The 23,933-nt window shown below is 42.0% G+C and overlaps 1 protein-coding gene across 6 annotated transcripts in view; it reads right to left on the bottom strand.

The window, feature by feature from the left end:
• FAM13C (family with sequence similarity 13 member C) overlaps positions 1-23,933 on the bottom strand; it is a 116,611-nt gene that overhangs the window by 58,987 nt on the left and 33,691 nt on the right. For 5 of the 6 annotated variants that reach the window (XM_046654177.1, XM_046654174.1, XM_046654175.1 and 2 more), the window contains one exon: positions 16,221-16,339. In XM_046654177.1, coding sequence (XP_046510133.1) covers positions 16,221-16,339 — 119 coding nt within the window. Of the gene's footprint in view, positions 1-16,220; positions 16,340-23,161; positions 23,340-23,933 lie in introns of those variants that run through there. The other variant, XM_046654176.1, reaches the window with a different exon arrangement.

Here is a 23,933-nt window from a genome sequence, read left to right as displayed (position 1 = left end):
CATAGTACTGGTTCCCTGTTCAAACCTTCACATGCGCTGTTCCAGACTGCTCTTCCCTCAGATCTTCATTCAGCTGTCTCTTCTCAGCATGTGAGCATCAGCTCAGCTCCTACGTCACCCCCCAAGAAGGTGTGCCTGATCTCCCTAACTAGAAGTAGGCTTCCCTTCACTATCCCATTGTTCTAGAATTTCTCCTTAGTGCTCATCACTATCTGAAATTATACTGCTTATTTCCATTTCCACATTAAGATGTAAGCTCTAAGAAATCAGTGATTATGTCCATTTTCTACACTGCTGAATCTTCAATACCTAGAAAAATTCAATATTTTTTCATTCACTCAAACAAAAATTTGTTTTGAATGAATGACTGTGATCTGATACAATTGTTCACTGGAGACATTTGTTCACTGAAGACAGTTTTCGGAAATTTCATCCCATCCCTTAACTAACACAATAAATGTAACAGCAATTTCTGGGTAACGTGGCAAAGCTGGGTTTTGCCACTACATAGTTTCCAATAGAAAAAAAAAGGATTAGAAACAACGCAAATCTACTCTGAATCAATTTTCTTTAGTTTAAAAACAAAAAACCGAAACTCCACTGCTGGCAGATGCTCAGCTCTAAATCGTGATTTGTCAAATGCTATGCTCCAATAGCATCTATTACATAACATTCAAGTTTTTCTGCAGCAGTTTGCATGCTATTATATAATAAACCTATTAAATTATAGTTATTATCCTTATAAAAAAGGTCTGCTATCTTAATGAATAGAAGATTTAGTCAGTGTTAAGTCATTTATAAAAAGATTTTGGGACATAATCATTTACAGTTATTATTCTGCCTCAATTTGAGTCCTAAAGAAAACATATATGTCCTCTGAATGGTCAACAAGATTACTGATTTCTAAAAGCCATAATGCACATTTAGAAATGCCACAAGCCTACCTTCTTCAAAATATTCTTAGAAACGCAAAATTTTTTCAGTCCACGGCGTTGCTAACTGTGCAAACAATTTACTTCTAATGAAAAAAGTAAGGAGATGGTAAAACAAAATTGTGTTGGTCATACTGACGTCCATCACATCTGCACAAACAAGCACACCCCACCGGGGTGTGAGAGAAGACTAAGAGTCCCAACCATGCGATCAAGGGGCATCACTCAAGTGAGAGAAGAAAGTGAGGAAAAGACCACTGGCACACCCAATGCCATGTGCATCAATTCCCTGAGCCACAAACAGAGTGATCGCAAGGCTTCAGAAAATACAAAGCGGCTCTTTCCTGCAAAATGGGAGGAAGAGGGGGAAACCCTCTCGGGGATAGGGACTAATCCATCTTACCCAAGAACATCTTGAATGGCTCATAATTTCTTTGTAACCTACAGTGGTTTTCAAATTGTGTTTTCATAGAGTTATGGTAGCACCAGAAAAATGGAAGCGTGGTGTTCTTTAATGGAAAGAATATTTACCAGTTTATAGTTCTCAACCACAAATTTCTCTAGGGCTTTGGTGCCAGCAGAGGGTAAAGCACACACACAAGTAGCCAGCACTAATGGAAGAAAGCAGAAATAGACTTTGTTAAAAAAATATAGTCTATATTATTGAGATGCAGAGAACAGCCTACATATAACATACTCACACGATCTTCCAGGAAAACTACTCATAATCTCCAGAAAGACCTCCAGATAAAGTCTGAGAAGAGTAGTCTAAGCATCAAGGGTGCTTTAATCGAATAGCTATCTGGATGTCCCCTATGTGCCTGGGACAGCGTTGGGGAGATAATAACACATAAGCAGCATATAGGCCTTTAGGAGGCTTACAATCTAGTGGAATCGTAAGCAGAGGATACAACTAACACCCAGCCCTGAGGCGATTTTAGTAAGTCAAATTCAGAGCAGAGCAAAGGAGCTGATATTGGAATGGCAGGGAAGAACTGGAGAGAGAGACAGAGAGACAATTTTCAAGGATAACAACAATCAAGAGGTCTTGGGTGTGGAATCAAAGTGTGGAATGAAAGAGAGAGTAATCAAAATTATTGCAAAGTTTTGAGGCTGTGTGACAAGAAAGATGACAGGTGGTTTTTCTAATGGAGACAGAAAAATAGATGATTTTGGTGGGGAGAGGGGGAAACAGGCACAAAGAGAGGCAATTCATGAGTTTAGATTTAGATATTTGAAGCTTGAAGAGAGGCTGAAAGAGGAAAGTGAAAATGCCCGAGCAGGGCTCACCCTAGAACTGGGCACCGTACAGTGTGTTCAGCACAGCAAGGGTGGTGATGACGGGGGGACACAGCGATCCCAGGATCTGCCTCGGTTTTTTTCCCCACTGTGTGGCCAGAGCCTAGCAGAAGGCCTGGCACACGGCACACTCTCAGTATGTCTTTCAGACGGATGGATAAATGAAAAAACAGAAGGAACCAATCCAAGAATGACTTCTTGATCTACCGCTCACTAGGTGTGTACCCATGGGCAAGATATTAACCTCTTTCAGCCTCAGTTTCCTCCTCTGGAAAGTAACTGGCCAGTTAGGGGACAGAGGAAAGACAAGCCATGAAGAAAATACAGATGCATCACTAGGAGGTAAGAAGCTAACCAGAATAGCACTCTAAATACCAAAGAGAAAGAAGTTACAAGAAAGAAGGGCATCAAAAAGAAACTAACACTTCACCAGCCTTGACTACCGCAGGCTGGGAATGCGAGGCAGTTTACTTACAGCAGTTCATTTAATCTTCAGGCTAACCATATGAGATTAGCACTATTGTATCATTTGACCTAACAGGAGACAGGGCAGTTAAATAACTTTATCTATTCATTAAACAAATTTTTATTAAGCACCAACTGTGTGGCAGGCACTGTTGTGAGTGTTGGGAATAAAGCAGTGAATAAAATGAAGTTCCTGGAGCCGGCGCCGTGGCCCAGTGGTTAAGTTTCAGCCACCCAGGGTTTCACTGGTTCAAATCCTGGGCGCGGACATGGCACTGCTCATCAGGCCACGCTGAGGCAGCGTCCCATATGCCACAACTAGAAGGACCCACAACTAAAATGCACAACTATGTACTGGGGGCATTTGGGGAGAAAAAGCAGAAAAAAAAAAAGAAGATTGACAACAGTTGTTAGCTCAGGTGCCAACCTTTAAAAAAAAAAAAATGAAGTCCCTGCCCTCATGGAACTTACATTCTTGTGGAAGAAAAGAGAACCTAAAGAAATAAACCAGCATCTACAGTGTGCCAGACGCTAAGCATTATGGAGAAAAAGAAACCAAGACAAGGAGAACAGGAGGAGTGCCCAAGCTCACACCGCTAGAAAACCTCAAAGTCATCTGGAGATAATGAGAATGACAGGGAGAAATAAAAGGCTACTGATTGATTGAAAAAGATAAAGGTCACAGCAGAAGAAAAAACAGAAATGGAAGCTAGCTTCTCATTAGAGAAGTTTAGCAATGAAGAGAGGAAAACCAGACAGTAGTTAGGTGTCTCCAACTCCCTTTTCCTTAAGACCCTTAAAGATACTGCTTGAACCCTTTACCATCCTGCCTGGAAGCAGGCCTAAACACAAAAACTGGGTCACACTGAAACACTCCCTCCACTTCCCTCACCTCCCTTCACCCAAACAATAGGAAAGTGGTCAACTCATCTCTATCACACGTGTGCTCCTGCAGAGGGCAACGATGAGTAGGCCAGTCAGAGCACTCTGCCAGCTTCAATACGACCCTGCCCTCTAGCCCAGGCGCAGGCAACGGGAAACGAAGCCTGGACTCCTCAGAGCCTAGTTATGGCTCCCAGCACTGATGAGAGTGTGACGCCTCCAAACAATACCACCACTATGCACCCCAGCCACCACCCACCACTCCCCCCTCCATCACCACCCACCATCACCACGCACCACCACCACTACTACCCCCCATCACCACCACCACCATGATATAATTCAAAATAAAAGCAGTTCTCAACAGAGAAACACAAAACTTAACTGTGTGCTGACATTAAAAGGACTTCTTCCTGCATTCTGTGACTGCAAAACTGTGGATAGCCCATTGAAGTGCAACTTTTCTAAAAATGTTTGGCGTTCCCACATGCTGGAACCCCAAAGCATGTGCTGAGCCAGACTGTAGGGTCATCCTGCAGTGGCCTTCCCTTGGGACATGTACTGGAATTCAAAACAGCAAAACGAACAAAGCATTAAGATATTTTTCTTGGCCTAAGGATAGTGTCAAACCACAGCTGTGATAATTTGTGAAGAAGCAGTATTTTCGTGTAGGATTTTGTATTTATACCAACATTTCAACTATCTCTAATTAAATTAGCAGATGAAGGTGTTTCCTATCTCAATGGAAAGCTTCCCCATCTATCCAATTGTTCATGGAAGACATCTGAGAGTTATCCGATGCTTTCTCCTTCCTCAAGTCCAGTAGCAGATTCATTACCAAGTCCTTCAAGCTTTTATCCCAATTAACTTTTGCATCTGTCCTCTCCTCCACCTCCACCACTCCGAGCTTAGGCCAAGCACCATCATCTGTCTTCTGGACTACCTCCCTGGGCTCCCTACTCCCCCTCCACCCTCCCCAAACCATTTTCCACATGACCATCTTGTCACTACCCTTCTGCACACTGCACTTAAAATAAAGACCAAATTTCTTAAAGTATCCTATGACATCCTAAAGGATTTAGCACCTGTCCACCTCTTCAACCTCAATTCATGTTCTTCTCCGTCTATGTGTCTCCGCTACACTGCACTGGCATTCTCTCAGTTCCTTGGATGCACCATGCTCCTTTCCACCTGAGGCCTCCGTGTGTGCTGTTCCTGTGCTCATAATGCTCTTCCCTGTCCACTTTCTCTCTTAATTAAATGCATTCATCCTTTAGACACCAGATAGCACGCAATCAAGTCTCCCTTTTGTATGTTCTGACTGTATTCTGATCTTCTACATCTGCTGTGTAGCATGACTCAGTCTCTAATTGTGTGTTTGTATAATTAGTTGATTGGCTCTTTCTCATGACGATATGCTCTATGGCGCAGGGGCCATGAGTCTTGCTTAACATTTTATCTCTAGAGTTAATCCTGGCATTTAGCACAGAGTAGGTACTCACGTGTTTGTTAATGAAGTATTCCTCCCAGGGTTATGGCCAGCTGCCAATTCTGGTATGTTCCTGAGAGTATACAATGGTTACAACAAAGTCACACTGTCTCCTCCACCTGGGGCCTGCTGGCGGGACTGGCAGGATGGGATGACTGTCCTTCCCACCAGCATATACAATTCTTCCCTAAGGAAGACTAGCCATGGCTTTCTAATGACATTAGAAAACCTGGGCAGAAAGAGTAAAAGGAGAGCATCCAACACACTTTCGGAGCGCTTCACGTAGAATCAGAACCTTAAAGTTGAACAGTGCCTACCATGGAGTGCTCTTAAGAGTTCAAGACATTCCACTGCATTAAACTGAGCCTCTGCACTAGAATGCAGCACGGATACAGCAATGCATACCCGGAAGACTGCCGGCTGGCTGGATGACGGTTGTTTCCTGAAACTCTTCTGAAAACAAAAGGTATATCCCAAGAGGACAACCGTCTGAGCAAAACATTCTTTATGTACAAACAATAGCTCTATATGCAGACACAGACAAGTTGCCAATGAATGCCAGTAATATTATTAGCAACAATAGCAACCCTCAATACCAGTGAATATAAAGTTCCTTTCTCTAGGGAGTCTAAGCTATATTAAAGACATTCTCTTATTGTTTTTTTTTTTTAAACCAAATTTCTGTGCTAAAGGATTGAGGCCAAATATTGGGCAGCCAACTTCAAAGGTAAAGAAATTGAGGCACAGAGTTTAGAATGATTCCCGAGGGGACCACTGACAGAAAACAGAACTAGAAGTCCATGGATATTCATGAACCGACTTACCAACCCATGTATGTACTTCTCCAGGTCAGTGAACTCCCACAGACGGGAGAAGGCTCTCATGGCTAGAGGCAGAATATTGATCCCTAATAACACGCCCTCCCAGTAGCTGGGCCCCAAGCCACCCCCTTTATACTTCTCTGAATATTAGAATCAACCGGTATTATTAAAAGCAGAGATTTCTGGACCCCACGCTTACTGAATGAGAATTTCCAGAGGCGTGGACGGGTAACATGTATTTACTAAGCACTCCAAGGGATTCCTAACTGAGAAACATACTAAAGGTTCAGGGGCAACAACCTGGGAAGAGGCTAGTGGCTAAAGGACACAGGTGAGGGACTTCTATGAGTACAGGAGGGATCTGTGTTTCTGGCCTGGCCTCCTAGGGGACACATTCCAGAAGGGGGAAGGGCTGTGTCCCTGGGAACACTATGAGAAACTGCTAACACAAGGTGGCCAAGCCGCACTGGAATAGATACCGCTCCTCATCATGGTGGGCTGGAACAGAGCCCAGAAATAGCCCGAACCATGCCAGTGCCCAGAGAATGGGCGAGCAGTGAGTCAGGCTCACGAGGGGTGTCAGGACTGGGAGAGGGAAGGAGGTAGAGTCACAGGTACGGTTCAAAACACCTCATGAACCAGAGAGGAAGAGTTCAGGAAGGGGTTCTGAGGACAGGAGATCCAGTGGGAGCAGAGGTCCTAATAATATATTGTTAATAATAATAATGCAGCACCTGGTTTGCCGAGCAGGCCACAAAGCACTTTGCCGGCATCGTCTCACTTACTCCATTCACGTAGTAACGAATTATCAGACACCTGTTCCCTGTGCCAGGCAGTGCTCAGCCCAGGAGGCTCAGCAGTCGCAGGAGATGCTTCAGCTCCGTGGGCAGTTCTGCTCACTTGCGTTATCCCCCCTCAAGCACCTGCCACGTCTCTTCACTTTTCTGCCTCAAGGTTTTGTGGGGCAGAGCTCCCTCGGTCAGCCTAGAAGCGTGGCAGTGTGACCTTCCCTGGGAGCAACCCTCCGCCAGCGGAGAGAGGAATGTGTGGAAAAACACTGCAGCCCCTCAACTTTCCGAGGGGTACATCTGAGGACTTTCAGTGAGGTGCCTCAGAGAGGCCCCAGGGGACTGAGCTCCAGTCGCCAAGAGCGGAAACCTCAGTTACACACCTGCTGTCAGCTCCTCTTCCCAGGGTCGCCTCCCTGTACCCATGGCCTCCTGGGAGGCTCTGCTTTCTGGAGGGACCTAATGTAAGAAAGTGAGCAATGTGACAAAGTAGACACAATCCCTGTCTTTCTGAAGCTAACAGTTAGAGACAGAAAACAATAATAATGACACAAATGAAGACTTAGTTCAGGGACAGACCCAGTGAAGGGCACCCCATAGATCACAAGTGACCATGGGGGAGGGTGGCTAATTTGAATGACGGGTGAATATTTGATGAATATTCAATACTTATTGCACTGGGCACTGTGATGTTACATCTGCTACTTGGCCTTCCAACACTCTAACATTTAAATTACGAATCAGGATAACTCTAGGAACAAAAGACTTAAAAAAGGCATAGAGGACTTGAGTAGGCGTTAGTATTAAACAAGCCTAAATCCTACCTGTTCCTTGTTAAAGGTTTCTTTCTCTCCCAAAAGGAAAAAGTCACGAGTCTCTAATCTTCACCTGTCCTCTTCCTTCAACCTTCATGGCCACTCTCACCTCCCACATGGAGGATGCATTAGCCTCCAACATGTCTCCCTGCTTCTCCACAACACATAGTCCCTAGAGTGGTCTTTAAAAGATGTAAATCTGAGCATGTCATTCCTCTGTTCATAACTGCCAATGGCTTCCCTCTGGACTCAAAATCTCAAATCCACATGCTGGCTACCAGGCCCTGTGCAGTCTGGCCACTGTGAACCTTTCTCATGTCACCCAATACATTCTCTCTGTAGTTCGCTAGACTCCTGCCTTAGGGACTTTTGTCTCTGCCTTGAGTAAGCCAGCACCTCTGCACCTGATCCTGGAGTACATATGCTAGGATTCTCATTATCATTCCATTTTAACACAAACACCAAATGCCATACATGCCTTCAACACAAACCTGTCCATACCTGGTCTTGGCACAAAAGGAACAGAACGTGAACCAGTCTCTGTCTGAGTGGCAAGGGTGAGCTAATGACTGAGAGGCAAGTCAGAGGAGCCCTGGTGCCCCCATGCTTTTGTCTTACTCAAGTTTGACACCAAACCCTTCTTTGTAGTTACCTTAACACTGATTCTCAATTCTCTTCTTCCATCAGTTCTAAGTTCTTCCCGGGCCCCCAAGTCACTCCAACACAGTACTGATTTCGTCTGCCCGGCACTTTTCATTTCCACTTCTGACAACCACCTCCCTTTCCCTAAAGGAACTAGCCCTCCACATGCACATCCCAAGGGCTCTATGGTGTGTGTTTGGATTTATTCAATAGGCTGGGTGTGGCCAAAATTGTTTTCATGTGTTGGTGTTAAATTCAAGGCGTTGTATAGGAAGCCTGTGAAATCTGGCCTTCCTCCTGCTTCCACCCCTTCTCAACCTTTCTCCTCTTGGACCCATCCCCATTTGAATGGGCCTGGGATTTCCTTTGTCCCTGATGTCTGCAGGGTCACAGGGGGTCTCTAGGTAAGAACACTGTGCTACCGGACCCCTGAGAGGCCTGCACTGCTCAAAGGCTATGAGAAGAGATTTTCTTCTCCTTTCATCCACAGAGTAAAACATTCAAAGAAGAAGTGTCTCAGACAAAAATTCTGGTTTTAAGCATCATCTGACCCTATAAAAATCACCTTTAATATTGCTTTCTGATCTCAACTGATCCAAACCATAAAAGCCACAGGTATCATTGAAAATGCCTTTTAAGTTTTCTCTAGTTAACAAAGATAAAAAATAAGTCCATTCTCTCCTAATACTCTTCTAATATTCCTGTCTACCTCAAACTGAGATATGACAGTTCAAAAGAACACAGAATATAAAATTATTTAATATGATTTCAGACATTTTAACAAATTTATTATGGTTCAGAAAACCTATTTTTTTTCATCTATACATAATTTCTCCAATTACAAACTTAACAGGTTCTCAATGGGGGAAAATTTGGAAAGCAAGAACAAAATATTTTTTAAATCACCCACAATCATCCCATCTGAAAGTAATCACTAATAAAGTATTGATTCATGTCTTTCCAGTATATGATTCTGTACATAATTCTATACTAAGCAAAAACAGGATCACATTGTAATACCGTTATGTAATTGCATTTTCCCCACTTATAAATAGATCATGAACATGTGCCCATGTTAATAAAGACTCTCGTAAAACATAGTTTTAAATATCCATCATGCTGATTGGCTTTTCTCGTGGGGGTGGTGATATACCCCCTAGGGAGCACTTAGGAAATTTGGGGGGAAGTTATTTGTGATTGGCACAGAGGCTGGTGAAGCCTACTGGCATTCTGTGGGCTAGAGCCAAAGGTGCCAGAGTCCCTGAGACGTGTGGGACAGCCCCATACCACCAAGAATTGTTGCATACTTTGCATGACTTCCAAATGCCCCCTGGGAATGTTAGAGCCAGAGGCAATGTGCCTTCAGCACTATCTGAACCAGAAAACTCTGACAGCTAGTGGATGAAACAGAAATATCTAGAATACACAAGTATGGAGGAGGAGATTGGATTGAATTGTCTCAAACCATTCTATGATTCCATCACACACAGAGATCCAGCCACACGACTTCCTATCTAATTCTCTCAGAGTTATCATCCATTGTATTCCCATCTTCTTCCATGATCAAATAACTGAAAAATTTATATTCTGTTTCATTTCAGTTTACCATTTTAAATCCTATACCTAGACAGATTTTACCCTTAAGCACAAACCAAGGAAACTCTAATGGAAATACATAAAAATATTTTTAAATGAGTCTTATTACAGCATTATCTACAAATATAAATCCTAGAAATAACCAAAACACCCAATAACTTGGAATTAGTTAAATAAATGATGATATGTACATAGAATGGAATATTTCACAGCCATTAATATTTTAGAATATTTCATAATATGGAAAAATATAACATTAAGTGAGACAAACAAGTTATACAGAAGTGTGTCTCTAGTATTTCATATATATATAAATTCATATATATATGAATATACAAAAAAAATCCAAAACATGTTCTTATCTAGCATTGATTAAGGATAAAAGAAAAAACAAAGGGGGTGGGTGAGAGCTGGGTGTGTCACTATATATGATGTGTGTGTATGTGTGTGTGTGGTATTTAACATAAGTCTTGAAAAGGAATAACCTGTTGATAAACACTATGACAGAAGTAATGGAGTAGCCATTGCTTCACTGGGAAGATGAGGAATGGCCCATTCCTGTGGCTCAGAAACGCTGACCACTCAATCAGCTGGTCAAAGTCCTAAATTAGATTTGAGTTTATACACACTCTTTCCCCTATAACCATTATTGAAATTTCTCTCTTAAATCTATTCCAAGTTAGGTCAAAAAACTTTTAAAGTTGTTGAGAAGCTAAGGACAAGGTTTTTTATTCAATCTCCTAGAAATATTATTTGTAACACAGGGCTAAATGACACCAAAGGTTGTAAAACATGTTTCTTATAGAAAATTGTATGTTAGAGTATTTGTTATAGAAAATCAAATTTGTTCCTCTTAGCCATAAATGAACTTACCAGTCTTGTGATAATTAACCCACTTCTCTGTTACTCAGCTTATGTATAAAGATTGTATAATCAGAGTGCATTCTCGTCTAGCTTTATATGGGGTCTACTTAAAACAAATAGTGCTTCTAACAGATTCAGGAAGCTCTTTCATATGTAATTCTTTTTTTTTATTAATGCCTTAATTATTTTTTAAAGATTTTATTTTTCCTTCATCTCCCCAAAGCCCCCCAGTACATAGTTGTATATTTCTTAGTTGCTAGTCCTTCTAGTTGTGGCACGTGGGTCACCACCTCAGCATGGCTGGATGAGCAGTGCTAGGTCTGCATCCAGGATCCGAACCAGCAAAACTATGGGCCACGGAGCAGAGGGCGCAAACTGAACCACTCGGCCATGGGGCCGGCCCCCACAACTCTTTTCTATGCCCACTTTAAAATGGTAACAACAACATAAAAACATACACTACAGTGGTAACAATGGTTATATCTGGGTGGTAAGATTACAAGAAATTTTCATTTCCTTGGAATTTTCTGTATTTTCCTAAATAACCATGTTTCACTTGTTTTATTTTTTTTTTAAATGGACATCTGTTTCCTTTTATCTTTATGCCTAATCATTGTCCAGTGAAAGTGCTAACAATCTGTCAAGTGACCAAGGGCAGATTCATTTTTTTGAAAAAAAAAAGAGAGTTTCATTCCCAGAATAATCAAGTGTGGGCTTTTTTTAAATCAGCAGTTTAAGGATTTGGTGTTGGATTTTTTTGTGCTCTATAGCAGGGAGGGGGAATTATTTTTATCTGTGACTGCAAGAGCTGGTATTATTAAGCTAAAGTCTTTCCATAGCTAATCCTTTAAACATCTAGAGTGTTGAGCATTTTCAGTGTTAGAGGCAGAAGGGGTCTTAGAAATCATGTGACCTAAACCCTGGTTAGACAGGGGACTCACGGATTTGAGTGAAGTGACCAAGGTCACCTCATAGATACGAGATAAGTCCCTGCATTTCTTAATTGGAATGTTCTTTCCATTCCACCAGATGGTTTCTGCACCCATGGGGGTGGAGACAGGATGGGGGAAGGAAGGAGAGCCCTCACTATATGGCTCCTTTCCTATGCAGTATACCTAAAAGTAAGCTATTTTAGAACATACTCATTACCCAACAATATTATCAGGGAGTGTCAAAACATTGTCAAGACAAGCTTTTTTTTTTTTCCAATCTCTACTTCATCCCCTGCCCCCTCACACACACACACACACAGAAACACACACACACACAAACCCTAAGAGCACACTAATGAGAAAGAATAACACGCAACATACAGAACTCTTGCTCTGGTACAGTCCAAGACAGTAAATCTTCTTCTGCATTATTGAAAATCTCTGGGTGCTCGTTCTCTTACGCATTCTTTCTCTTTTTAGCAGAACTCATTAAGACTCTGCTTACTTCCATGAAAAACATTTAAATAAGAAACAGTTTGTCTATCTCAAAACAAAAGATGAAAGGATTTATTCCCCATGGAAAAGTTGCTGCCAACAAAACTTCCTCTTTCCACAGAGCAACAAAGCTTCTGCTTTCATCTGGAACGTCACAAAGAGAGTCAAAGCCATCAAAGACCATTATCCTTACTCATACCCCAATCTTCCACTCGCTCTAACTGGGGACTTTCAGATGAAGAGGCTAATGAACTCCAATTTGCAAATGTAATCACCAACTTAATTAGTAGCCACACAGTGCTATAGAATAGCTCCTGTTTATACAGACAAGGTCTTTAATGACATTAAAGGTTTAATGCTATCATAAATTTTGTTACAATATTTTAAACACAAGTGAGTTAATCATTCTCACAAGTTAATTTACTTAACTGGATAAGAAATCCTGACTTTACTAGTATTCTCTTACATCCATAAATTCCCCTTTGTCATATCTGAAGGTTTACAGGATTGGCACTGACTTTAGCTATAAAAATCAATCAAACTGATGCATATTTTTCAAGTGACTGCTCTAAACAGATTGATGGTACACTTGTCTTGGTTCTATTTCAAGGGGAGTGAGGGCTTAAGCAAATCGGAGCCTCACTGGGTGTCAAACTAGAAAATGAGAGGGTTGTATCAAATGATTACTAAGCCTTCATTCCTGCTCTAACAGCAGTTCTACAATGTTACATGTTTTGAAAAGCTCTAGGTACCGAGGAGCACACCAGGGTAGAGTAATATGCAGCCCCTCCACTTAGACGCACTCAAAATCTAAGTTAAAACGTAAACACGTCATCTGGAAAAAGGAGGCACTGAGACGTTTTGAGCCATCACCTTATTAGGGCTTAGCTGAAGGCCTGAGAGTCCCAGGATGAGCAGTTGCTGGGAAGAAAAGGATTGAAGTAGGCACTATAAATCAAATGCCTATAGGAGCCAGGCAAAGAATGTAAATAAATGAGATTTGGATAGGAATTGTGAAAAACTGGAAAGCTGCTCCTCAGCTCCAGCTAATTGTTGCCTTGTAGAATGTAGGTCTTGCATTATCCCATCTTCAGATTTTTCAAAAGAATGCCAAAAATCTGTTAAACTTTCCAATTATTAAATATTGAATCAAAATATTTTAAAATATTCCAAAAACCAAATATATCTGTACACTAGATACACCTGCAGGACACCAAACTTGAGATCTCTGATGTGGGGCACTGTATTGCCAAGGAATATAACATACGGATGAGGGGGGGGATGGCAAATAGGAAGGATCCAACAGAGGGGGCTAAATTGAAATCTTGGCTCTACTGAGTGAATTCAGAAGAGCAAGCAAACTTGGAGGTAAGAAGAGGTTTGGATGGCGGTTCTAGTATACATACCCTGGAACTTGGGCGGAAACATTCATAGGCCTCCCTGAGGCTCATCCACAGACACAGATAAAGGCTCCTTGTGCCAGAAAGAGCTGAAGATACAATGTGCTCTGAGAGCTGAAGTTATGATGCTATTTCTCCCTGGCATGCATGAAAAGATCAATACCCAACCCCATGGCATAATCAGTTCCAAAATCTCACTTCTACAAGGATAGATTCATTCTCTGAAGATTATTCCTTCAAGTCTCACTTAAATGACATGTGACCCCCGATGGCTCCTCACTGCAGAAAGATCTTTCTTCCCTTTCTCAAAGTGTTCATTATGCTAATAACATTCTCCCTCCATCCCCTAGAAGGTGGCATTTTACACCTGCTAAGATTTAGCCTGGCTTCTTCCATCACTTTGACCCAGACGTAGGTCTGGCGTGTCCTGTTACAGTATCAAGTCTCTATCAAGATCCCATTGGGCACAATATGCCTGAACCCGGCCATATGCTGGCTTCAAACGGAAGAGGGATGTTATCAGGAATGTGAACTACCTGACTCAAAGTTGTTTTTAGCCTCAGATCTCATTTCACCGGTTCATCAAATTTCACAATCCCTGTAATATTTTGAGATGAGTTTTTTTTAAGTTCCATTAGAATGTCCCTGGGTGATGCCACCATGGTTGTGACAAATAACTCTGTAGTTTAAAGGTTACCAGCCCAATCTAAATACTAAATTTAATTACCAGACATAACTGGCCTAACAACACTCCTGATCTGCAACTTAACACCGAATCCTGTGATTGCCAACACTGATGCATGAAGTATTCTGAGATGCTACTCGCTCAGAAAGCTAGACCCTGTAAAAGTAAAGCATGGAAGCCAGCAGGAAAAAAGAAGAAAAGAACAGCAAGATATTTGGGGTCCTGTGGAGGTTTGCTAAGGTATAGAGGAAGAGAGACCTGTTTTTACAAAAAGTGGCCAATCTCTTGGGAAAGGACAAGCCTGACAATGAAGCAGGCTGTCCAGGGACCGCATCTGGCTCCTTTCTGACAGGCAGAGGAGGTCTAGGAACCTCCTAAAATTTCACACAAGCTTTGGTGTGTATGTGCATCTCTCTTTGTCTGAAGAAAGGCGCCATGGATCTCTGAGAAACTTAATAAAACTGTAACTCCCCACTCCCAAACCTAAGAGTTGCTGCCCTATACGTCTCCTCATGAGGATGAGTCTCTAATTCAATACTCTTAGCTCCTTCTTAGTCATATGTGAATGATTCCCACCACGGAATCCTTCTAAATTTCTGACTTAACCTCTGATAACAGTAATATTACCATTTACCTTCCCTACAGTAGACGAGATATAAAGTGGTTTTAAGTTTACCGAACATTAAACATCTTTGGGAAGGTTAACTGCTAATACCATTTTTCCCCATCAGCCTCTGTGGAATATCCACCTCAAAGGGCTACCCTGCATTCCATACACAAATATGATTCAGTTTGTTTTCATTTTGTTTGGCCTTTTTTACTGTTTTGAAATATGCATGGGAATATAGTCAGTCTTATTCTAGGTGAGAGAGGCAGTTACCAGTCTGGTAGGGGGAGACAAGGCCATTGCTTAAATTGGTTCTAGTCAGCCTAAAACAGTTTTATTACAATAAGGCCTCAAATAGGAGGGAGAATGTCCTGATCAGCAAAGAAATGACAAGGCTGAGTCCTACCTGACCTGAGGTCGAGTAAGAATAAACAGACAAGACATGCGAACCTGTCAGCAAGGTAACAAAAGCGCCCATGAATCCAGTTGGATAGGGGATCATCTTACTTTTAGGGTTGCCTCCAACCCTTTGGGGCTCTATGATTCTAAATTTAATATTTTGGATATTTTAAAGCACAATTGCATAGCAAAGCCACTCTTCTCTGTAGTTGTTGATTCATTTAGACTGTGCCACCTTGAAAAAATTGCTAAAGGTCATGCTCAGAAGCACAGCACTCTTTCCACTAAGTGAGGGCTATGATTACACTGTACACAAGATCCTACAAAGACAGCTGACACAACTAGCGGCTGAATTCTTTCTTCTGTTTATTTCCAGAAGAGACTTTCCACAGACAGCTGCAATGCCAGGCTCCCATCAGAATGCCATGCCAACCTTGCTGCAGACAGCTTTCCACCCACGTCCTTGCCCTGGACCCAGGGCTGTCTCCAGCAGGTCTAGCAGACCAAAGAGGCCAGCCCCAGGCTACTTCAGGGCTTAAGGACAACACTTGGATCAGCACAGAAGCCACACTTGCTATGGCATAATCAGACATTTGTAGGTTCAAATTCTGGCTCAAAATTTGTGTAACATCAGGCAAGAGCTGCAATGTCTCTCAGCCTCAGGCTCCTCCTCCATAAAATGGGGATATGAGTGCCCACTTTATGAGGAAGTGGGGAAGGCTAAATGGGATAATATGTGAAAAGCAAGTGGCTTGATTTTTATACTGTCCTCACTAATTATCATTATTACAAAGGAAAGCCTAATCATCTCTGGTATGGAATGAAAGAAAACAAAATTAAATCAGCATTTCTCTCCAAGGGCAGGACTGTCTCCACTCCTCTCTGAGCCTTAAGGCTGATTATCTTCAAACTGAAGACAGACAAAGTAGGTTATTTACATTTCTCTTAAACTCAGACTCAATGATACTCCTTCTAGGCCCCTTTAAGCAGCTTCTCCGACTATAAGGAGTGCCAACAAAAGTTAGAAAGCCTTGACTCTTGTGTCGGGGTGGCAAGCACAGGGAAATGAACCCCAGACACAGTGCAATTTCCAGCACCAAAGGGCTCACCTTGGTTGAAGCCGCACTGTTTCTTGGCACCTGAAAGTGTGGTTCTGTGGACTCTCGTGAGCTGGCGTTCCTGCTCTCCCCCGACACTCCGACTGGCTGGGCACCGCATGTTCTGTCTCCTGCAAGAAGAAACAGCAAAAGTAGATGAGCTATCAGCAGCCATCAGTTCCACAGTGTCCTTCAGCTAGGGGGTGGGTCTCAGAGCAGCAGAGCAGCAACATGTAACACACTCTACCGACTGTAGTAAGGGAAGGGGGCCAATGAGTCACCTGAAATTTAAAAAGCCTCTATTGGCCAGTTGCTGCAGAATAACAGAATAAAGAAAAATAAATAAAAACAATGTTCTAAAGATATGATAGCCATGCCTTAAAAGTTTTACAGACATTAAAAATGATGTTATAGGAAGATATTTAATGGACAGATCTGAAAATAGAATTTCTAGAACAATGTTTATAGTATAGGCTCATTTTTGCAAAAACAAACATATGTACCAGTGTTCACACACACATGCATGGATTGGGGTAATGTGAACCAAAATCTTAACAATGACTAACTCTGAGATGTCATTTCCTTTTTTTTCTTTTTTGGGACTCATCTATATTTTTTACAATAAACATACATTATTCTTGTAATAAGAAAGAAATTTAAGTTAATCTGAAAACTAAGGAACAAACCATTTTTATAAATTCCAAATCCCAAGCATGCTTGATCTCTCTCTCCTTCTCCCTCTCTCCCTCTCCCCCTCTTTCTCTCTCTCTCTCTCATATACACACACACACACACACACACACACACGCACGATTGCTATTAGCTACACGGCATCCAAAGAAGTCACCACATTGGTCATACCATGATGAAATCTACTCATTAATTTAGAGAAACCTCAGAATGCTAAACTCTCTAGAGAACAGCATAAACACACCCAAGCTAAAACAAATCTGGATTGAATACATGGACACACACACACCAAAAATGAAAGATTTATATGTGCTCAGCAGTTCAACCACTGCAGCCTTTGAGCCGTGCCAAACCTCTAACTGACAAATCTTCCTTTGGATAAAATAGCTCCTCTTTACCTGATAAATGAAATACTAAAACCAAAATCAATGAGAAATTCAGTAAAGCCATATGGCTACAGTCACACAGTCAAAATATTTAAGTGAAGCAGTGAATTTGGGTCGAACTGTGCAGGTATATGGTGGTGGCCATACAGACCCAGCTCTTCTATCAGGGGTGTGCGCTGAAGCCAGCACAAGTGTCAACACGTCAGGTGCCTCAGAAGTCATTTCTCCAAAATAACATAATAATTTGGTGGGGTTTTTGCCAAGTAGTCATCACAAGCTTCTAAAACAAAATCATATGAATGCCTTCCTATCAGAGGGCTAAATAGGGAAGGGGAGCAGAGCTGAGGAAAAGGAATGAAGGAGGCCTACCCAGTTCCTGTCTTTAATTCCATTTTTCAAAGCCTCTGGCTTCAGGCAAGAAGACCCTCCAGAAGAAAGGGTTCCATTACTATACAATAGCTTCCAAGACTTAGTAGCTGCTGTGAAAAATTCTCCAGCTACTCAAATACTGGCCAAGTTTCCCCAAACAATGGTTTTCAAGTGAGACAGCTCTGCTTGCTACTTGCTAGGTGTGTTTAACACAGGGATAATACTCCAAGCTCACGAGGTTGTTGAACAAGATGTCATTAGAATCTTTTCTAGTGCCTGCCAACTGGAGGCATACAGTAGACGGGAGATATTGATGATGTAAATTATATTTCTTTTATTAAAATTCCCTTGAAGCTCAATATTCTGAAACCAGTGTTATGGAAATCCTTGGAAACTTAATCCAAATGAATTTAGCAAAAGAAAATCTATTTTTGTGGTACAATGTTCGTTTTAGGTTTCTATACAAATAATAATATTGTTTCGAACATAATTTAGAAGCCTCAATGTGTAGGCCTAAAGAAATGGCCTTTCTAATCTCTAAAAAGTTTAAACTAGAAATTTCCATTTTATGAAAACTTTACCCTTTTAGGAAAGGGTAGGATTTAAAAAAAAAAATCAAAGACAGTATTTTAACTAATCCTTTGAACTCACAAGAGGTTGAGAAGGTTTAGAGGCCACACACTACTGGACTCCCATGGATCTTACAATTTATCTTAGGGATGAATAAGAGGGCCTCTGGAGAAAGTGCTGCCTTAACCTGCTCAAGTCAGAGATATGAAAGCATTGCCAGAAGAGAACTTTTCTCTGGCATAGGTGGATAAGGAGCATTTGGAAACAGGTGATAATCAAGTCCCTGATTCAAATGGAGAAGAAAGTGGCAATGTCAACTAGGCTTCTTCTGCCCACTAAGAATTTAAAACTTGAAGATGATATGAAGATGGGGAAGCATAAGTAAGGAGTTTGGTATAAATCATCCTATGAACTAATAGACCAAACATTTTTTCTCTCCCCAAAGCCCCAGTACATAGTTGTCTATCCTAGCTGTAGGTCATTCCAGTTCTTCTATGTGGGACGCCACCACAGCATGGCTTGATGAGCTGTGTGTAGGTCCACACTCAGGATACAAACCAGCAAACCCCGAGTCGCCAAAGGGGAGCATGCGAACTTAACCACACGGCCATGGGGCTGGCCCCCCAATAGAGCAGACTTTGATGCAAAATACAGGCATAACTAATGACAGATGCTGCCCTTTTCAATGACAAAATGTTAGATCATGCTCCCAAGTGCCGATGCTCCAAAACCCACTCAGATCAGAACCCAAGTCCAGCCTCTCTCAGAAAATACTGAATGGGTTCTTCCTTCCAAAGCTCCTATGAGTTTGGAAAATCTTTTGTTCATAAGGAAGAGACTAAAGATTTTCAGTTTAGTCCTCTCCACTCCATTATGTCTCATGGAATGGCCCCTTGTGAACCAATAGCCCCAGCAAAGCCCACATGGGAATCAATGAGCCTTCAAATGATTCTAACTTGGAGGCTACACATCTTCCAGCTGAGGCACCAGACATTGTGGAGAAGAAAGACCACCCTATGGTGCCCTAAGTGAATTCCTCACCCACAGAATAAATGATAATTGTCATTTTAAGTTTTGAGTTTATTTGTTACATAGCTATAGATAATTAAAACACCACTACCCTCCACCCATTCCAATCTATCAATTATAAAAAACCACCATCAGTTGGATTAAACAACGGCTTTTTAGGAAAACAAATAATGCCATATTAAGTGCATCCATCAATTTTAAGATGCACTCAGATATGAGAAAGGTGAAAATGTGAAAAGATGTGTGTGTTAGCATCAAGGAACTGCAGAGCACGCCCAGGAGAGCATGGTACTGTGAGGGACACAAGAAGTTTTGTCGGGAGGACACACCAGAAAAAGCAACTTCAAGAGTCTAGTGTAGAAGACTCAAGAACCTCACAGGAAATAGGGAAGTAAACCCCAATCCTTACTTGCCCCAGTTTTTAAAAATAATTCCATGCTTTCCCTTAAAAGAGGAAGGCAGAAGGAAAGGGAATACGATTCTTACTGAATTAATAGAACAGTAGCTTTCAAAGGTACTGTGCTGCCAGTTGTCATTTGGTCATAAGGATATAAAGGAAAAAATACAAAATGAAAACAACAATAATCATATTTATCTGCCTCTATAACAGAGATTTAGTCAGACACAGGAGAGACCAGGACTCACCCCCTTGGTGAGCTCTCACTCTATTTCAATTGGACTCTACCAACTGGCCAGTGACAAGGTTAACTAGGACGGCCAAAGTAAGTCCTTATAGTAGATAATGTACTGGTAGATGATTGAGAGCTAACATATTCTCCTCATCTACCCCTCCCACTCCCAAAGGTGACAACATCTGGACAAGAAGTAAAGAACATACTTGATTACCTTTGCCTATTTAAGCTTCGTCAAATCTTTGTGCGGAATCTGCTGTAACACGCAGCTCAAAAATTCCAGAACATTAAAGCAGGGTGTTTATTTTGAAATCATTGAGATATATTTTTACTTCAAAAGAAATCACCTGCTACATACCACGGATGTTGATAGTTAAGGAGGTTATATAAAGGTGAATACAACATCCTTGCCCCCAAAGAACTTTCAAATCTCCTATTTGACAAAGACCAAAGTGTAAGAGGGCAGACCCTAATTTGCTAACATCTGTGTTAATGTTTATCAAATGGGCAGGTCCAAGCTGACCAAGGAGAACGAGGGAAGGACAAGCCAAGACCCTCTCCCCCAGGCTTGTCTTCCTGCCACCCGGCCAGGCACAGCCTGGATGGGCACCTGCAAGATGAGTCATCCTACACCTTTTCCTGCTCCCAGCCATCTCGCTCTACCCTTCCACCTCACCTCCCATACGTCCCAAGTCCAGCCTCAGTGGATCGATTTGCTGGTTCTCTGCAATATGCAGAAACAATCAAATTGACGAAGCTCTGAGATATTTCATAAGAAAGCTGTCCATAAACAAACATTACTTAGGTTATTTTCTGATCCATGAGCAGAGGCTAGAATAGTATATGTGATGACAAGAGAGAAGGCATTATGTTGAGAGGCTCAAAACCCCAGCTGAATTAAGGAAAAATTAGCTGCCCCTAAGCAGAAATGGTAAAATAGGATATTTTGTCCTTGTTGGGATTTTAGTGAGTTCAGCTGACTCTGCAGAACTTGAGAGAATCTAGTTTTGATCCAATGGCACAGCCACTACTTCAGGCCCTTCCAACTTCCCCAATTTGTACAAATCCATGACCCAGAAGAAAGAAAAGAATTTTCCATCCTAATCTCAGTTCTTGCCGATCTGCTCTAATTTGCCAAATGAGAATATTACCCTTGGGCCTCAAAGACATACACGTCCTCTAGCTCTTCCCTTCCGAGTTGTGGTCAATCAAAACATTAACTTTTTTTCATCTTCTCACACTTGCGGTTTTATCTGTGTCCATTCTATTCTAAAACTGATAAAATTTTATTTTCTTCAACTGCTGGTTTAAATTTTAAATTGAATGGTTTTAAAACTAATCGGTCCATTGCTAGTAATAATGCTTTGTATTTATGAGAGCATGTTCTTCCCAAGAGCTCTAATTATTATCTGATTAAGACATCTGATATCTCCACAGTTCAGAAAAGCATATACATTTAGCTATTAGAACGAACAAGGGAGTGTTATAAATCTACCCTACCCTATGTCACCCTACAGTTCCTTTTATCTTAAACCTGCACACGTCTGAGGTGACTTAAAATCCTTTTGAATAATTGGGCATTTTAAAGACCTACTCTTAATTAAAAGAACGAGTGGATTATCAAATTCATTTCATAATTGGGGGAAAGGAGGCCCTGGAAGAGCTGATTTAAATTTCCTTTAAAAAATAGGGGCCAGCCAGGTGGCACACCGGTTCATTTCGCTCATTCTGCTTTTCAGTGGCCCAAGGTTTGTCGGTTCAGATCCCAAGTGCAGACATGGCACCGCTTGGCAAAAGCCATGCTGTGGTAGGCATCCCACGTATAAAGCAGAGGAAGATGGGCTTGGATGTTAGCTCAGGGCCAGTCTTCCTCAGCAAAAAGAGGAGGATTGGCAGTAGTTAGCTCAGGGCTAATCTTCCTCAAAAAAAAAAAAAGTATCTGATTATTATTTAAAATGTTCTGGCACTTTAACAAACAGAGAACCAAGCCGGGGTGGCCCAGCCAAGTGGTTAAGTTCCTGTGCTCACTTTGGTGGCCCAAGGTTTCACCAGTTGGAATCCTGGGCGAGGACATGGCACCGCTCATCAGACCATGCTGATGTGGCGTCCCACATAACACAACCAGAAGGACCTACAGCTAGAATGTACAGCCATGTACTGGGGGGCTTTGGGGAGAAGAAGAAGAAAAACAAAAAACAAAAGATTGGCAACAGATGTTAGTTCAGGTACCAATCTTTAAAGAAACAAAGAAAAGAAAAGAAAAGAAAAGAAGCAGGGAACCGAGAGAACTGTTTCTTCAGACATATTTTCTAAATAATTTCTGCCTAACTTCATCACTATTTCAACACAGAAATAAAATAAATCATGGAGAAGACAGGTATAGGTTCAAAATCCACACATATCCACAAAGTAGGATCTCCTCTGATCCTACTTCATTATCTGTAACAGAGATATCAACCCATATACTGCTTACAGTTGAGAATTTCTACTAGAAAATAGACAAATTATGTTGTCTATCTTATCCACTTTCCAAATCAAATAACATTACCTGAGTGCCTGATCTGTACCAGGCACTAAGCTAGGCACTTTTAACCGATATTTCCGCATTTAAAACTGGGAGGTGGATTTACTCTGCCAGTTGCGCCTAGTGTCGAGCCAACCCATCCCATGACCAACAAGTCTCAGTGTTAGGTGGCTGCGCCCTCACAGCTTTTAAGTGCTCCCCCTGCCCACCAATTTGGCCGCTTTGGCTTCTGAGATTCCTATTAGCAACAGATCTATTATTCCCTTCTGGAGAAGATTTTATTGTGGCAGATGCCCTGATGGCTTTTAATAGTCTGACTTGTGCCTACTTAGATTTTGATGTGCTGTTGGTCAAAGAAGTCCAAATTTCTTGTCTTATTTCTCCAAGTCCCCCAGTGGTTTACGCTGGGGACTTATCTCGAGGCTTTGTGGGTCCCCTAATGGCTGCCATCTTGCTTTCTTCAGAGGGAGGGTGTCCCCATTATTTTCTTTGGAAATAATCCTCCCTAATTCAACCAGATTTACTGTTTCTGGCTGCCTGTGCACAGTTCCAGAGACCTGTCTCACTGTGAAAATATGTAGTCTGCCACACCCCAATTTTCCACCCAGAAGGATTAGGACAAACAAAGTTGAAGAGCTCAGAATGCAAAATAAGCCGAGCTCGATGGAGAGCAGCTTACTGGAGGTGGAGAGCAGGCAAAGAGGCAGCGGGCAAAGAGGCAGCGAACCAACAGGGCTCTGAGGGTCCATTCACCTGCATCCAGGAGCCGTCCCAGGAATCTTCAGCAGCTGTCCTCGGGTCCCATCCCCTCGTCAAAATTGTCAAAAGACAAAAAGCTAAGGCAACTTGGTAATGGGTTTGATGCCCTTTATTCAAGAGAAAACAGTCCATGGGTTGGAGGAGTCCAGTGCCTACCATGCAGCAGAGCGCTCTTCCACAGGGATTTTGGGTAAGAGTGGGTTTTATAGAGCTGCTGGAGGCAGCAACGCAGAAACAGGCCATGACTGGCTAGGAGATCAGGATTTCCTTATAAGGCTGCCAGTCCTGTTTTCTAGGGTAAGGTAAACTAGCTAGAGCTGAATTGGAGGACTGTGATTGGTATATGTTTCCTTGACAGGTGTTTCCTGTAAGTGCCCACTAACTTAAATTTAGATTTGAGACATGGGCGGGGCCACTGGGGAGGCCTCCATTTTGTAGGTCCCGAGATAGAAATTAACTTTATCACAATAGAGCTGAGAAGTATCCCATGCAAATCAGCGTGAACACAGGCACATTTAACAAAATGTAACAGCTGGGGTGGGTGATATTCCAATGTAAAATCAACAGAGCATACAATAGAGTATAAAAGAGAGTCACAAGGCATTTGGGTTCTCAGTGGCATTTATTTTTTTCTCCCCTGCAGCAGGTAGATAAAGGACACAGACCGAAGGGAGAGATTCACAAAGAAAAGAAAGTCTTCCTTTAATGAGCCTGCACAGACTGGGGCTCACAGGCGGCAGAGAGGGGTAGGATTAACCAGCTGTGC

The sequence above is a fragment of the Equus quagga genome, chromosome 2 (assembly GCF_021613505.1).
Source record: "Equus quagga isolate Etosha38 chromosome 2, UCLA_HA_Equagga_1.0, whole genome shotgun sequence".
Lineage (NCBI taxonomy): Eukaryota > Metazoa > Chordata > Mammalia > Perissodactyla > Equidae > Equus > Equus quagga.
This window is presented reverse-complemented; position numbering and strand designations above follow the sequence as displayed.